This window comes from Ipomoea nil, unplaced genomic scaffold, assembly GCF_001879475.1.
Source record: "Ipomoea nil cultivar Tokyo-kokei standard unplaced genomic scaffold, Asagao_1.1 scaffold1735, whole genome shotgun sequence".
Taxonomy (NCBI): domain Eukaryota; kingdom Viridiplantae; phylum Streptophyta; class Magnoliopsida; order Solanales; family Convolvulaceae; genus Ipomoea; species Ipomoea nil.
Window position 1 is genome coordinate 633077 of NW_017618163.1, and position 17274 is coordinate 650350.

The 17274-nt window shown below is 33.7% G+C and overlaps 3 protein-coding genes across 4 annotated transcripts; 2 read left to right on the top strand and 1 right to left on the bottom strand.

Annotated features, from left to right (window-relative positions):
• Nucleotides 1-252: 252 nt before the first annotated feature.
• LOC109192022 (phosphatidylinositol N-acetylglucosaminyltransferase subunit A-like) lies at nt 253-6567 on the bottom strand. Of its 2 annotated transcripts, none has more exons than XM_019342647.1 (9): nt 4508-4595; nt 4022-4168; nt 2835-3407; nt 2574-2728; nt 1982-2072; nt 1759-1875; nt 1546-1649; nt 552-642; nt 253-476 (listed from the first exon to the last, which is right to left on the bottom strand). In XM_019342647.1, exons 2-9 carry the CDS (start codon nt 4139-4141, stop codon nt 393-395), a joined length of 1335 nt encoding a protein of 444 aa, XP_019198192.1. In that variant the 5' UTR covers nt 4142-4168; nt 4508-4595; the 3' UTR covers nt 253-392. The 2 variants fall into 2 exon arrangements, with proteins under 2 accessions (XP_019198192.1, XP_019198191.1); XM_019342646.1 differs by lacking the exon at nt 4508-4595 and adding an exon at nt 6038-6567 and having other exon boundaries at nt 257-476.
• Nucleotides 5016-5554, top strand: LOC109192024 (ruBisCO large subunit-binding protein subunit alpha, chloroplastic-like). The gene is made up of 2 exons (XM_019342648.1): nt 5016-5225; nt 5327-5554. Exons 1-2 carry the CDS (start codon nt 5166-5168, stop codon nt 5537-5539), a joined length of 273 nt encoding a protein of 90 aa, XP_019198193.1. The 5' UTR covers nt 5016-5165; the 3' UTR covers nt 5540-5554.
• Nucleotides 6568-15390: 8823 nt separating the features above from the next.
• On the top strand, nt 15391-16953 carry LOC109192003 (ruBisCO large subunit-binding protein subunit alpha, chloroplastic-like). Its single transcript, XM_019342630.1, has 3 exons — nt 15391-15429; nt 15850-16347; nt 16471-16953. The coding sequence occupies exons 1-3, from the start codon at nt 15391-15393 to the stop codon at nt 16729-16731; spliced, it is 798 nt and encodes a 265-aa protein (XP_019198175.1). The 3' UTR covers nt 16732-16953.
• The last annotated feature ends 321 nt before the right edge of the window (nt 16954-17274 follow it).

Consider the following 17274-nt stretch of genomic DNA (forward strand, 5'->3'; position numbering starts at 1 on the left):
GAGACAAATCCAGGACGGTGACATCCAAGTGATCCAACATATCTTTCGAGAAGGTAACCAGTGTGCCGACTACCTCGCCAACTTGGGGCAAGGTGGGGACTAGGAGACCTTAATCTTAGAGGACCCTCCGAATGGTGCAAGAGACATTGTGGATAGAGACGCCAAAGGCGTTGCTAGCAAAAGCATTTCCTAATCCTTGGGACCTATTGGTCCCTCTAGCGCAAAAAAAAAAAAAATAAATAAATAAATAAATAAAAAATAAATAAAAAATCGATACGGTCAGACAAAGAAATGGCTTACCTAGTTGTATTTACATTCTCAAAGAGTAGAAGTAAAAGGGTTAGCTAATCATTTTGTCGAATGTAATACAAACATGCCCTATGAAGTGAAAATCATGTATTGCTTTCATCCTTGTTGGTGTCATGTTGAGAATTCATCAAACAAATGTCAGGCACCACCTCAATCTCGTTGTCAGGCTAATGAAAATCATAAAGAACAATTATAATAGGGAACGAAAAGGAATGAACCAGTCATGAAAGAGAGATGATTACCTGCCATACTCGCAAGAGACGCCAGAGCAAGAAGTCAATTATCATAACTATGCAAAACAGTTTGCCTGCCCAAGCTCCACAAGTAAGATACCTAGCAAGATCAATGTTCATCAGCTTCTCTTCCAATATTGATGCAATGTGCTCACAAAACAGTTACACTGAGTTGATTTCGAATTTATAATCTATTAATCTATGGGTGTGTTTGGTTCGCACATGATAATTGGAATCAGAATGGGAATCAAATACTTGGTAATAGTAATGAGTTTTAGTGAAAGTATTTTGCATATTTGGTACTAGGGTGGAATACTGGAATTGGAATGATTACTAATATTGATGTTTGGTTGTGTATGACCCTATAATAGAAATAAGGGTTTTAAAAATACAAAAACAAAAAATAAGGCAATTGATCCTAATATAATGACATCCAAAACATCAGTATGAACAAAAAAATCAAAAAAAAAATCTAAAAATACTAATCCAAACTTAAAAATTAGATTACCAATGAGATGGAATGATACCCCCTTTTAATTAGGGAATGAGATTTTTAATTGAAGGGTAATCAAATCTCATAGTTGTGTTTTAAAAAGTTGTCAACCAAACACTAACTATGATTTTGATTCTCATTCCTAGTGTGTAAACACATGAACCAAACACACCCTAAGTGTTCTCTAGTTAGATAACCAATGCTGGATTGATAATTGAGATGTAATATACAAGCCGAGTCATTATTATTCAGAAATTCCATGAATTTCTTCTACATTCTGCAAACTTCTTCACTAAGAAATCGGAGATAGTCAAAACAAAGAACAATGATAATTTTGGGCTGCATTAGCATGGTGATATGAGGCAAATATCTTTCTACTTGCAATAGCAACTTGGAAGGTTTCTTCATAAATCGTGCAACATACACTACTGGAATATCCAAATGGACTGTCACCAACTTCCTCATTCTACGGATGGGCAAACACAAAATTCAAAAATGCATTTTACATACCTAGATAATCGCTCCAATAGTGGAAGATTTGAGTGTTTTTGAGCACGATCATACACAATCTCTGTCCTCTTAGCAACATCATGCCAGCTATATAGTTTCTTCATCTGGATAGAAAAGAAGAATACCATATTCCTATATTAGATCCCCACAGCCACCAACTGCCCAAGCATAACAACAAAGAAAGCATTACAATTAGTATTGTAGCATACATACACGGTTGTGCATGACTAGTGGATCAATCTGGGGAAGCATGTGTATTGCCTTTGTGATTGCTTGTACCATATCACTAGGATCTGGCTCTGCAAGAACAACCATATCATCTGGAAGAACCTGATGGACCATTAACCAACAGAAGAAAACATGAAAACTAAATTCAGATTTCTTGATAACAGAAAACAGAGAGCTACAAATACAAGAAATCATATCATGATCATACCTCTGGAACTCCTCCAACACGTGTGCTAACTGTCAGCAACCCACAACTTGCTGCTTCTAATATAGCTATGCAAAATGCTTCTGTTAAAGAACTAGTGCAGAAAATGCAAGAATAAGCGAAAGAGAAATGGGGGCACAAGATAGGGGAGAAAGAAAGCAACTTATCCTTATAGACAGTGTGCTATTTTTTAGGTCACAGATTCATTGTGGTATATAAAGACAGTGTACATTGCTATTGTGGGAATTCTCAGTAGTCAAACCTTAGATTAGCCTTTTAGGTTGAAATGATCATTAAATTTTCATGCTTTGGCAAACCCTTAAGCATGTGAAATGGTAATGCCTCTAGGTAAAACAAGACAATAATTCCACAATTTACACTTGGCATGCATTACTTTTGCCTCTGTGCATATTCTTTGAGTTGTTTTATATTTCTTCTAGCTTATCGGAAAAGGGCCAGATTGTTTTTTCTATCTTAAATAGATTTAGAGCATCATGAACCAGGATATTACCATAAAAGTTGCATGCCACATAATTTGGTAACCTCAAGTCTCAAGACACAACTAAGCACACTCGACAAAAGGAGCATGATATACCTGTTCAAGAAAATATGGCCAGTTATTAACACCGACTGCACTTTGGCATGTGGCACTGCTCCCAACATCTCAACTCGATCTTGGAGAGAGTGCTTTTCCCTCATCTCTTCCAGGCGCACTCGTTTAGGTCCATCTCCTCCAACAATGAAGCGAACCTAATCTTCACCAAGAGAATTGCTTAGCTCTAAAATTTTCATAAAGACAGTCAAGATCTACCTACCCAAAGTTATATAAAAGCCGTCATACTTCAGAAAGACTTACATTGGGATACAAGCGGCATACTTCAGGGATAACTTCAACTAGTAAATCTGCCCCTTTCCTGTAAACTAATCTACTTATCACAACTATAACAATTTCCTCCTGACTAAGCTTTTCTGGAGCAGGTTTGAACATTGCAGTGTCCACGGCATTTGGAATGACATAAACCTTTTCCGGTGGCAGCCCTGATCTTAAGACTGTGTTTTCTTTGCTTGTGTGAGACACACAGATAGCCTGGGTTACATCAGCTAGAGTAAATTGCAATACCTTGTTCATGTGAATGCTTCCCACATCAGCAAATCCATAAAGAGAATGATCAGTGAATACAACTTTGTAACCCATTGTACGTGCGTGCATCAGAGCTTCATGACATAGAGTAGAGAAGGCTTGATGTCCATGAACCAAAGTTATCTTTTCCCGAATTAGAATAGTCCTTATGATAGGAAGTGTACCATAAAAAGTGGGTAGTGTATTCTGCATAAGAAAAGGCTTCCATGGCACATAGTAAACTTTCAACCCACCCGTCATATATCTCACTCCAGAGCGATTTTTATAAGCGTGAGTCATAACAACCACCTAGCTTCATACAAATGAGCATAATAAATTTCCTTGTTTTAAGAACCCTCTATATGAAAACTACACTTTCAAGTTTCAACAATTTGTTCATTCTGAGCTAATGCTGAAAGATGTCACTTTTCTTGATATTCTTTGTTCTTTATCTTTTAGATGCATATAAGATTGTATTATAGAACAGAAAGATTCGTTAGGATTAGTTGGCTACGGACCTAACCAAACTAGTCCAGATAAAGACTGACTTATATTTTCCACCTAATGGTTCATTTTGTGGAGGGAAAACCAAGAAGGACCAATTTCATTAGGACAAGTTGGTTTCAGACTTTCTAACAAAACCAGTCCAATTGGGCTCCTTCACTTCCCCTCGTGTATTCACCCTAGCCAAACACATAAGGGAGATCACATTCAGAGATTCAGATTTCCTGGTCTGCCTAAATTTTGATGCAACTGTGTAAAATTAATGAATTTCTACTAAAATACAATCAAGCCAAGAATTGGGGAAAATATGAAATTTCTCATTTTCTTTCTTTTCATCCTAGGCTCAGTGCATAAATGAAATCACACGAAGATATACACTAGACAATTTAGACAGTGTAGATTATAACATGAAATCTGACCTTATGGCCCCGCTTCATCAAGCATTGAGATAGATAATAAATGTGATTCTCAACGCCACCAAAATTGGGATAGAAAAAATCTGACACCATCAAGATACTATGCTTCTCAAGCTCATCCATGACAGTAATATCTCCAGTTCTCCACACCTGCAAAGATAACAGCTTCAACATAAGCTATTCCACGGAAAGATATTGAAAAGAGAAAATCACAGGCTTCATTAAATAAATGCACTAATCTCACCCAAAAAAAAAAAAAAAAAAAAAAAAAAAAAAAAAAATTAAAGAAATGCACTAAGTAGATCAAGGCAAGGGCTAAAAAGCAGTCAGCCAAGACTAATCTCACAAGGAGCTAAATCATTATTAAGATCCACCAAGGCATCGATGCAGCTTACTTCAAGTATATACTCTGCTGGGTGTACTATAAGAAGCATTTCATCAAACGTGTGGGGGGTGTAGAAAAATTCTATGCAAAAACAGAAACCATACCGTACAATGAAGCTTAACACAGTACAACTAAAATATTCTCCGTATAGTCAGAGTTCAACGTTGATTGACCACCGTTTGGTTGGGCATAATTTGGCTGTAGTTGAATTACAATTCAGTGGAAGTCACAATTACACTGTTTGGTTGGAGGGAATTACAATTCCACCGAATTGCAATTCTTTTTTTTTGTTGAATTCATGGGCACCCCCTATGAATTGCAATTCGGTGGTTGTGGGAAAAGAAAAAAGAGATGAAATGATAAATGTACCCTTAATTAATAATTATTACTACTATTATTATTACACAAGAATATTTTAGTCTTTATATCACTTCTTTCATTTCCTACCCAATAATTCTATTTATTTATACCAAACAATATAATTTCAATTCTTACTTTATTCACACATTATTTTTTTCCCATCAAATTATAATTTCTTTCCATCCTAATTTCTTACTCTCAACCAAACGCCAGCAAAAGAAGGCAAGAGTAGTGTTTAGTGTATAAATGTAGTAGTAGATGAGTAGATGAGCCGAAATAGCCACTCAGAGCAGAGAAGAACCTTCTCGAAATTATCACTACATATAAGAACAACATACCCTAGATAACACTCTGCAAAACCCCTCACTATTTCTGTTATCCACAACAGCGTTCTCCTTTGAAATGGCATCTGCAAATGCTTTATCAACTGCCTCAATCCTCTCTTCTTCTTCTTCCAAACAGGTATTCGCTCATTTTTTCCCTTTTATTGATTCTGTTCTTCTTCATTTCAAAAGTAATTGCATATATTTTGTGCTTATATGTTTGCTGGTTGATGCACGCAGGGCGGGTTGAGGAATAGGAGGGCTTACCAGTTGCACGGGAGGAATTACAACGGCAAGACATCGAGCTCCAAGAGCCGGTTTGTGGTGAAGGCGAATGCTAAGGATATAGCGTTTGATCAGAAATCCAGGACTGCCCTTCAGGCCGGCATTGATAAGCTCGCCGATGCCGTCGGCCTCACGCTTGGCCCCAGGGGTAACTGCACATTGCTTTAATTTGTCTCTTTAATGCTCTTCTTCGGACCTTGCATATCTGTCAGTGTTTATTGTGTAGAACTGGAGATACTAAGAAATAGATTTTGACTTTTAGGTATGTATGCTTAGTTTTATGTTTGTGTTATCTTAGGATGACTGTGCTAGCTACTTTCATCAATTCATGGTAATTTGCCACTGATTCTATGCAAAGCTAGAACTGTTATAAGCTCAGTGGTGTCAGTATTGTTTCGTAATTAAGTTGAGCATCATTCATTTGAATTTGAATCTTTTGTTTCCTTAAACCAGCATGGCATAATTTGTCCTATGAGTTTTGATAACCTTAGTTTTCCACAAGAAACCCCAGATTTCTTCCACACAAACAACAACAAAAAAACAAGATTTATACAATAAAATTCATACTAGTAAAGGATAATTAGTAATGGATGTTTAGCTATTTTTCCACCACATATATAAACAGAAACACCCAAAAGAAAAAAATAGGAATCGATTTTTACTGACCTTTGAAGACTTTAAGCTGTGTTTGGGCAACCGGAGGCCGGAGGAGGAGGGGGTGGGGGTGGTGGGCATGTTGATCTGGGAGTCGGAGCTCCGGGCAGAGGCGGGAGAGAGCGGAAGGGCGTCGGAAACTCTGCCGGCGGCGGAGGGAGCCGACGCCGGACCTTCCTCTAGCGTTTCGGGAACGTAGAGACAGATATTCATTCCCAAAGCCAGCTTCGCTTTCCTCCATTTGCTCCCCATTTTCAGCTCCACATACACAATCCCAGAACGCCCAAAAGAAACCAAGTTTCAGATCTCGAACAACATTATATTCTCAAGAACAAGGATACATAGATCTCAGACTCTCAGAGGCTAAAACGCTGCAAGATTCCTCGTCTGGGATTTCACTAATCTCCCTCTTGATTCTTGAAACCGCTGTTTGTTATCTTTGAACAGCAACACGTTACCCAATCCAATGGATTTCTTTACGTTTGGACAAAACTATAAAGAAACAGTTTTTATATAATATAGTGGGTGCTGGAGTGGAGGGGAGGGGTCATTCTGATATTTCAAGAGAATTCAAGGGCGGATGTGAAAATAAAAGAAAGCTACAATTCTCGGGATTGACGGCCGTAAGATAGAGATTTGGGGGGCGTTTACTTCATTTCTCTGTTTTTCCTTTTCCATTTTTCCATTTTTCCATTTTTCCAGTTTTCCATCTCCATTTCTCTGTTTTTCCATTTCCATTTCTCCAGTTTTTCATTTCTCCAAATTTTTTAAATTTCATTTTACAAATTCAAACTTCAAAATAAAAAAATGCAATAAATTAATACTAAATGTGTAAAACTAACGAAAATTAATAAAAATATATTACTAAATAAATTGTAATTGTTATAATCATTACACATAGTTTGGTTATAAAACAAGAACATCATTGATTACAATCTCCCCATATAGCATTTGCTATGTCTTCTCGAACTTCATGCATAACATGTTGTTGAGACATATCTAATTCTATGGGATCATTTCCACCATTGCTTCCACTACTACTAGGCATTTCCATGTCTTCCCTTTCATATTCGGTAAATAATTGGTCCATAGCATCATGCATCCGTATAAAATTGTGCATTGCATCTTAGGGTGCCGTTTGATCCTATCGTATAAAATATCAAGAAAAACGACCAAGGTACTATCCAACCACTTTGCATCTTCGTCATGCGTATTCCGTAAATTACTCATCTACAATTTTCATTAATTATTCAATTTCCATTAAAACCTTGTTTAAAATCAAAACCTCATTTAAAATCAGAACATTACCATTGAGCTAACATCAGAACCTCATTTTGAGGTTCTAAAATCAGAACCTCAAAATGAGGTTCTAAAATCAGAACCTCAAAATGAGGTTCCAGTTCTGCTGGAACCTCAAAATGAGGTTCTACAATTAGAACCTCATTTTGAGGTTCTAAAATCAGAACCTCAAAATGAGGTTCTACAAGCAGAACCTCATTTTGAGGTTCTCAAAACAGAACCTCAAAATGAGGTTCTGCTGGAACCTCAAAATGAGGTTCTACAATTAGAACCTCATTTTGAGGTTCTAAAATCAGAACCTCAAAATGAGGTTCTAAAAGCAGAACCTCATTTTGAGGTTCTCAAAACCGAACCTCAAAATGAGGTTCTACAGTTAGAACCTCATTTTGAGGTTCTAAAATCAGAACCTCAAAATGAGGTTCTACAATTAGAACCTCATTTTGAGGTTCTATAATCAGAACCTCATTTTGAGGTTCTCAAATCAGAACCTCAAAATGAGGTTCCAGTTCTGCTGGAACCTCAAAATGAGGTTCTACAATTAGAACCTCATTTTGAGGTTCTAAAATCAGAACCTCAAAATGAGGTTCTACAAGCAGAACCTCATTTTGAGGTTCTCAAAACAGAACCTCAAAATGAGGTTCTGCTGGAACCTCAAAATGAGGTTCTACAATTAGAACCTCATTTTGAGGTTCTAAAATCAGAACCTCAAAATGAGGTTCTAAAAGCAGAACCTCATTTTGAGGTTCTCAAAACCGAACCTCAAAATGAGGTTCTACAATTAGAACCTCATTTTGAGGTTCTAAAATCAGAACCTCAAAATGAGGTTCTACAATTAGAACCTCATTTTGAGGTTCTATAATCAGAACCTCATTTTGAGGTTCTCAAATCAGAACCTCATTTTGAGGTTCTCAAATCAGAACCTCAAAATGGGGTTCTGTAAGTAATAGAGAAATTAGATATGAGATAACATTCATCAAAATAAATAAAAATAGGTTTAGATAATTACTTGTGGACTTGGACAAGATCCTACAGAAGATTTTGGAGAGTCCGTGTTGAGTTGTTGAGATGCAAGGTTCACCAAAGACGGTAGAGTCACCGGAGTTCTTGTGCGGCTTGTCGGAGTGCTGCTACGCTCCTCTTTGCTGTACGTGAAGGAAGGCTGCTACGCGAACGATTGGTAAAAGGAAAGAAGGCTAATGGGAAGAAAAAGGACTGGAGACGAGGAGAAAAGAAAGAAAGAAGGCGAAGGAGATGATGGGAAGGGGAGGGAGGCGATAGACTACAGTCAGTCCAGGGAGAGAAGAAAAGAAAGAAGAGAAGGACTAACCCTAGAAGGAGTAATAAAAAATTGTCGTAAGCTAGATTCGAACCAACGACCTTACTTAATTTTACTGTTCACCCGCGTTTTATTCCATCCTTCCATTTAGAGAATGTTGTTTTCCATTTCTCCAAAATTGTATAAGAAATGGAAGAATGGAGATGAGATTGAAATTGGAAGAATAGATTTAGTAAACAAGTTCTCCAATTCTCCTTTCTCCACTTCTCCAATTCTCCATTTTTTTGGAGAATTCTCCATTTTTCCAAGTTAGTAAACGCCCCCTTGACCTTCGCTTGTGGGAACGGTTGAGACTTTCGGAATTGTCGGAATTCGTATTCGTATAGGAAGCAAATTGTTAAGTTTTTACAATTCTACAATACCAATTGCGATCAGGACTATGTGGTCTAATGATATTCGGGTTGGACTTCCATTTGAAAGATTATAAGTTTGAGCTTTAATGGAGACGTTATTGGTTCTTTGTGTTTCAATAGGTTGAGAAAGTATATGAACAGATACTACAATGTAATAGAACCAATGGAATTCAAAAAAAAAAAAAAAACAATACCAATTGCGAATACCCCTATAAAACTATTCCTTTATTTATAAAACAAAATATCATCTTTTTTATTCGATAAATACTTTTTCACACACATTGTCGAATAATGTCCAATGATTATTTTTAAATAATTACTCTAAAATATATCAATACAATATTATATAGGAGATGTTCATTAATATAGAATTGAATGTTGAATTTGTTTATTTAAATTAATAATTCAACGTATATAAATTCAATATAATATATGAAAAATTAATTATAATTGATATCCAGTTAATATATTTCAAAAATAATCATTACATTACAAATTTAATAAAGTTTAGAATAAATCAATTATAATTGAATTGATATTAAATTATTTTGTAATATGTTTTTCAATGCACATTGCTTTGTATGATCGAAAGAATGAAAACATTCACACATGTTTTAAAAGATTATTGATTATTTATTGAAAATTACCTTTTTCCCAACATAACATTGTTTTCTCAAATACATATACGTCACAATTTTTATATTATTATGCATGTTAAATTAAATACAAAATTTATTACATAACCACAAATATGCATAATTAACCAAACAAAAGCATTGTGATATCCATTATTTAGAGTCAAACAAAACAACTATTTAAAATAAACAATAGAATAAGAAACAAAAATTATCCAAACAAGTAGTTAGAAACCAGAAACACAAATTATCTAAACAAGTAGTTAGAAACCAAAAAAAAAAAAAAATTAAAAAAAAAAAATAAAAATTTTGACTTGAAAAATATGCATAATTTTTTCCTGTTTATTACAAAAGGGAAGAGATACCCACGCGGCCACGCCTACATTGAGGCTCAAACCTTAGACCTCCCACATAAAAAAACAACTAGATACCAATAGATCACAAGGTCCTTTGTAAAATATGCATATATTTTAATAATAATAAATTATCTTGTTATAGTGTATATGCCACATATATGTATGGTTCTAGAGAGAAACTAGTCGATAAGTTAAATGATGTTTAATTTGAATGTGAGTCAACAATATAGGGAAAACATAATTTGAAATGGGAGAAAACTGGTGAAGATAAGAATATGAAAAAGTTTATAACTTAGCTATAAGATTAATTTTAAGAGGGATGAGAGCTAAATATTTGGAAAGAACAATAAAATTTTAATATTCTATATAATATTTTCTAAAGAAATTAATATTATATATAATATTAAAAAATTGGGGGTGGGGGAAGGCCCCCAAGGCATACACTTGCCTCCGTCACTGAATATTGAGTCTTGTTCTCAAAAATCAAAAGAAAATTAATTAAACGAAAAAAAAAAAACTTAACCTAAACTTTTTTTTTAATGCAAGAAAATTGCTGTTAAATTATCTTAGGGAATGTTAAATTGATGTGAATGTTAGATTACTGGGAATGTTAGATTCCTGTGTTTGGTTTAAAACTAAAATATGTAAATAAGACAACAACAATAAGATAAATTGATAAAAAAAATACAAAGTCCAACATTAGTAATAAGACAAGGGAATGTGAGATTAGCTTAAGAAATTGGAAGGTATCTCACATTCCCTTCTAATAGTTAAAACCTTAATGGGGAGGTTATCTCACATTAACCTAAACCAAACATGGGAATCTTATATTACTAAGCAAATATAACATTGGTTATCTTATATAATCTGAATCAAACGCCCCTGAATGCTAAGTATTTAGTCGGCATAATAATTTGACCAAAGTTTATGTTAAATTTTATATTGTATTTTAAAAATACATTTTAACATATTCGTAGTATATGTTTAACAATTATGCCAACTTTGATTGGGATGAGGTTCGAACCTAAGACCTTTCTTATAGAAATTAATAAGGAAGTTAAGAATAACAAATAGTTAACGTAATATTTTGTTACTAAAGTTTATACTAATAAAATGCATGATTATTTAAAAGAAAAAAAAATATAATGGAGGGTAAATAAGAAAAATCATAAAAAATACTTAAATTAAAATAATATGTACCATTAATTTCAACTAACAAACACACCAACATTTTTTGTTCCTATTAAGGGCCTAGCTTTATTGGTTCTTATTAGATTTGTATTTGTATATTTGTAGATTATAATTTTAATTTTTTTTTAATATAAAATTGTTATCGAATACTCATAAAATAATAATAATAATAATAATAATAATAATCGCCATCCATGTGTGGACTAATAAAAAATAATTTTGACATTCTGCTTAAAAGTTCAATGAAATTAATATTCTAGCTAATTCCTAAAGTCCTTTATTTTGAAATTAAAAAAATGATTAAATGTTGTCAATGAGAAACTGAAGTTTCAAAAATTGACTGATTATAACAGAAGCTGAGGAATAGTCGCCAACTAGAAGCAAACCCCGTAAAATTATGGATGTTTCTGACGCTATGGTTTATCAGCGCATTAAACCCAAAAAAAAAAAAAAAAAACCACGTCTGGTGCTTCTTCACATTGGTCAAAAAATAGCCAAATCTGACCCTAGTGAGACCATTTTATCATTTTACGCTTATGAGAAGAACTCGCAAAAGAAACGGAGGAAAACTTGTCAAAGAGACGAGAGGGAAACACTAACCAGAGAGACGAGAGAAAACAAACTAGTCAAAGGAACAAAGGGATAACGTAGAACCAAAATAAAACAACTTAAGCGGAAAAGAGGCTAGAAAACCTGTCAGATTTGTAGAGTCTCTGAAGCGTTCTCTGAAAAATAATTGGAGATGATATGAGATCTAACACTTAATCCTAAAACAGCCGGAAGATAAAGTCTACTAATGACACCGTCGGCTCAACCCTCCATCAGAGCGTCAACCGCCGGAGGATAAAGTCTATTAATGACACCGTCGACGAAGGATAAAGTCTACTAATGACACCGTCAACTCAACCTTCCATCAGAGCGTCAGCCGGCAGCACCAAATCGTCGGGCCTTAACTTCGTGGGAGTAGTGGAGAGAAAGCGATTGAGTTTTTGGGGAGAAAAGGGTATACAAACTTCACCAGCTTCTTTAGAATTTTCCATTGTTGACCGTATTGTTACATTTTATACAATATCATAAAATTGTTGAAAGTATAGAATACTCTCTTATTATTACAATTTTTATTTATTTTGCATTTGATTAATTAATTATTAAACGTTTTCAAACAAAAAATTAATTATTAAACATTAACTTTTTTTTCACAAACCTCGATATCTAAAAATTACACAAGATTTATTCTCTAAAAAAAAAAATTACACAAGATTTTAATTAATTTAAAATGTTATTCAATTATATTCGAAAGGAGTTTAAACAAGTGTACAGTAAGTTAATTAAACATCAAGATTAAATGTGATAATATAATTAAAAGTGAAATTTGTCTTTCTTTACAAAATAAAATGTATGATTTTAGCTAAATAATAATTCATATTTACGTACTTTTTTTTGTCGGTTTAGAAAATGTGAAACATTATTGTACAATGTACATAGGTACGTGACTATACTATTATAGAAACATAATTATTCAGTCATCTAACATGACTGCTGTCATTTAATCCTTCGGTGCAGTTTATGTTGATTTTTGACAAATATCATATCCCCGTTGAATTAATCACAAAGAATTGTCCATTTATATTTCAACGCCTTTTTCGACCAAACTTCGCGCTACATTACTTGTTTTTTTAGTGTAATTTACTTTTATTATATGATTTGTAATTTATTATACCAAAAAATATTTATTCATACACATTATTGGTTAATATTTTTGGTTTCTCTCGTCATCATCTAAAAAAAAAGTGCCAATTTAGAATTGTAAATAACGTTTAAAAAAAAAATTGTAGATAAAGGCCTTGTTTGATAGTCAAGGAGACAGAGGGAAGTGCGAACTTTTCGGGACCCCGGGGGCCCCACACTCCGACTCGACAGAGCATGTTGGATGATGTAAATCACAAAAAATTTGTCCACTTTAGACATAATTCTCACACTGCTGCCGTCGAGATTCAAACCTTGATCTCTTATCCCATATACTGTCCACTAAACCATTGAGCTAAACTGTGTGGGTTTCATCGAACTTTTCAAACAATGTGGTCGTAGGTTATTCGCAATATTGGAATGTAATTCGAAATTGGATTTGAAAAACATTTAAAATCGTTGACTGATGAAGAGGCCACATCCCATCTCTTATAATTTTCTACGTATTTTCCACTTTTTTTTTTTTAATTAATGTCAATTTTTAACTTTCAACATTCCACAAACACTAACAACAAAAATGTGTACCTAATTTTTAAGATGGACTGTAATTGAAACTTATTCTCATTGATAATATATAATTCAATATATTTATTAATAGTCAAACGTTTATGTATTTATACGAAGGAACATACTTTTTATCACTTTGTAACAAAAATGGAAGAATTAATGATCTGTCAATAATTAAAAAATTGAAATTACTATTGTGTAATGTGTATGAATATAAGAACAAAAAAAAAGGAGTTATTTTCCCTTATTATATGTGTCAATTGTGTGTGTATATATATATATATATATATATATATATATATATATATATATATATATTTATTTATTTATTTATTTATTTATTTATTAAACTTTATCTTAGTTATGGAGGATAAAATATGCAAGCCATACTATAGATATAATCCAAATCAATCCCATTGGCGATTATAACAAAGTTTTATCCTTTTGCTCTTTCGAGCACTAATGATGCATACCCATCTCATACAGTTGGATTATATACTTAATACCTGATAATGACCGATCAAAAGTTTAGAAAAATATTATAAAAAACTTATCTCAATACATATATCAATTCAATATACTTAAAGTCACATAACACAGTTCAAATTGACATGTTTTGGCACTAGCTAGATAGCATTAGGATGTGTTATGATCACAAGCATTAGGATTTGAATGGTTTGCAATATTTGTTTTTGATTTGTTTATTGGGTGAAGAGGGAAATTCACAATTATTATATAATGTTATGCACTGAATAAATTTTATTTTGTAATTCTACCCGGTAAAGGATTATAATAAGATAAATTAGTCTAGGTTACGTTACAATATGTTTCTTTTTCTTTGTTGCTCCCAAAAGGTTGAATCCTCAACCCCAATGGCTCCCTACGCTCCGGCCCGACAGAGCATATGAGAAGATATAAATTATGGTAACTCAGCTGAACACAGAAACTATGGCCCTGTTTGGTAAAATGGTTGTTAGCTAAATATATATAATTTATGTATTTCGATAAAATTTGAGGATTCAACCTTTTGGGAGCAACAAAGAAAAAGAAACATATTGTAACGTAACCTAGACTAATTTATCTTATTATAATCCTTTACCGGGTAGAATTACAAAATAAAATTTATTCAGTGCATAACATTATATAATAATTGTGAATTTCCCTCTTCACCCAATAAACAAATCAAAAACAAATATTGCAAACCATTCAAATCCTAATGCTTGTGATCATAACACATCCTAATGCTATCTAGCTAGTGCCAAAACATGTCAATTTGAACTGTGTTATGTGACTTTAAGTATATTGAATTGATATATGTATTGAGATAAGTTTTTTATAATATATTTCTAAACTTTTGATCGGTCATTATCAGGTATTAAGTATATAATCCAACTGTATGAGATGGGTCTACCACCGTTGAATTTTAGGATTCGTTTTTATTGCTACTGTCTTCTCTCTGCTTTTTACTCTAAAATATTACACTGTCGTAGACATCTTATCTACAGTATTTGAAAGTGTTACATAAATAAGGTGGGTCAGGTTGGATTCAGATTTTATGTATAAAATTCTCCTAAAATTCCACCTGACCCACCATGTGTGTGTGTGTGTGTGTGTGTATATATATATATATATATATATAAAGTAAAATAAGTACTTGTATATAGTTATTTATAGATGTTTTTATAATTTCGGGTAAACTTTTACTATTTTTATATCTAAACTACTAAATTTATTTTATAAAATTAATAATTTATTTATTATATTTAAATATTTCTATTATTTTATATTTTAGTATGACTAATGAATTTTATTATTTTATTATGGGTAAGTAATTTAAATATTATTTTTTGAAAAAAAAATAATAAGACAGATAAGTGGTGGGTACCCGTAGTTGATACCTGCACCCGTGGGGGTGGGGGTGAGTTTTGAAAAAGTTCATTCAATGCGGGTTGGGATTGGGGGTGAGTGGAGAAAATATATGGTGGGTCGGGTGATAAATGTAGCCCTCCCGACCTATTGCCATTACTAGTTTCAATGAAAATGTCAAAATCAAAATTTTGTGAGATGAAGTAACAATTGGGAATATGAGTATTATTTCCCTTAATAATCCATATCACATTTTGTTTTGTATTTTTTGATAACTCTGAATTTTCAGTTTCACTTTGAATATATTTTGGACCCTCATGAACCCACTTCAATACGCGTGAGGCAGATAAATTTCGAGTTATCTAAATGATTTCAAGTTTCCTATCACATGCACACTTCGGCACACAAGAATTTAAATTATGTTTTATTTGTTCATATTTTGTACATCGCTAATTGACAATAAATAATTAATAACCCATATATATTACATTCCTATTGCTTGTTTTTAAAAAAATTATATACTTGATTGTGGAAGTTCTCTTTGTTGACTTTGTCAAGTTCATTCTGTTTGTTTATTTCAGGAGCTGAGTACCAGGCTAGTGATTTGGGACTTGTTGTTGAGAATACCCAAGTTGAAGCACTAGGTATTGCCAGAAAGGTGACAATTACAAAGGACTCAACAACCATTATTGCTGATGCTGCATCGAAGGATGAGATACAGTCAAGGATTGCTCAGCTTAAAAAGGAGTTATTTGAAACTGATTCAATCTATGATTCTGAGAAACTTGCCGAGAGAATTGCCAAATTGTCAGGTGGTGTTGCTGTAATTAAGGTTGGAGCTGCAACAGAGACTGAACTTGAGGACCGCAAACTGCGCATCGAGGATGCAAAGAATGCAACTTTTGCTGCCATTGAGGAGGGAATTGTACCTGGTGGTGGGGCTGCATTCGTTCATCTGTCGACTTATGTTCCTGCAATCAAGGACACACTTGAAGACGCAGATGAGAAATTAGGAGCTGATATCGTGCAAAAGGTAAAGAATGGCAGACTTCTATTTTCTTTGCTTTTAATAGCCAATTCTTGGAAGTGTATAGAGTAGAGAAAGTGAACAACTTTCCTAACGAATTCTTTTCTATGTGCTGTCTTGTGCTTAAAGGCATTAGTTGCACCAGCATCCCTGATAGCCCAAAATGCTGGGGTTGAAAAGGTGAGAGACCGTGATTGGGAGGTCGGATACAATGCAATGACCGACATCTATGAGAACCTCGTGGAAGCTGGAGTCATCGATCCAGCCAAGGTGACAAGATGTGCTCTGCAGAATTCTGCTTCAGTTGCAGGAATGGTCCTCACCACACAAGCCATTGTCGTCGAGAAACCAAAACCTAAGACACCTGCTCCTCAAGGTCTTACCGTGTGATCAATAGATTCAGAGTATGTAGTATCAACTTTTGGAGTAGTTAAGCTCTTCACCATTGTAGGGAAATGAGACTTGAGTAATACATGTTAACAAGACCAAAAAAACAACTTTTTTGTCAGCTCTTAATTCTTGGTTGGTTCATTGTAAGCCAAATAAGAAATGAATGAAAACATTCCTCTGGTTGCCACTCCTATGTTCTAATTACAATATTTGTTTTATAAATATTTTGTGCTTCTTCAATTTCTCCTTTTCCCTTTATATAGCAGAAGAGGTGAGGAATAAATGGGTTCAGCCCACTTTGTTCAATTAGGCTACAGAATTTTTTGGTTTAGTCCAATAAACAGATGCTAGGCCCAAATTACCATTTGCAGAGCCCAAATCCAACCTATATGGTTCCTAAGTTAAGCCTCCTACCCAGTAGGATCGGGCAAATTATGGTCCACACAATGTTATATGCATCATAACAAAAAATACATATTTAATATATTAAATGTACATTATTTTTATACTGAATATAGTTGCGAAAGGGTGTATTTTTATTAC

Coding starts and splice junctions, on each gene's coding strand:
- LOC109192024 (XM_019342648.1), top strand. CDS start 5,166: ATGGCATCTGCAAATGCTTTATCAACTGCCTCAATCCTCTCTTCTTCT. Junction 5,226..5,326: donor CTTCTTCTTCTTCCAAACAG/GTATTCGCTCAT, acceptor TGATGCACGCAG/GGCGGGTTGAGGAATAGGAG.
- LOC109192022 (XM_019342646.1), bottom strand. CDS start 6,277: ATGGGGAGCAAATGGAGGAAAGCGAAGCTGGCTTTGGGAATGAATATC. Junction 1,876..1,981: donor GTGTTGGAGGAGTTCCAGAG/GTATGATCATGA, acceptor ATGGTCCATCAG/GTTCTTCCAGATGATATGGT. Junction 1,650..1,758: donor CACTAGTCATGCACAACCGT/GTATGTATGCTA, acceptor TTTTCTATCCAG/ATGAAGAAACTATATAGCTG.
- LOC109192003 (XM_019342630.1), top strand. CDS start 15,391: ATGCGGGTTGGGATTGGGGGTGAGTGGAGAAAATATATG. Junction 15,430..15,849: donor GTGAGTGGAGAAAATATATG/GTGGGTCGGGTG, acceptor TGATTGTGGAAG/TTCTCTTTGTTGACTTTGTC. Junction 16,348..16,470: donor GAGCTGATATCGTGCAAAAG/GTAAAGAATGGC, acceptor TTGTGCTTAAAG/GCATTAGTTGCACCAGCATC.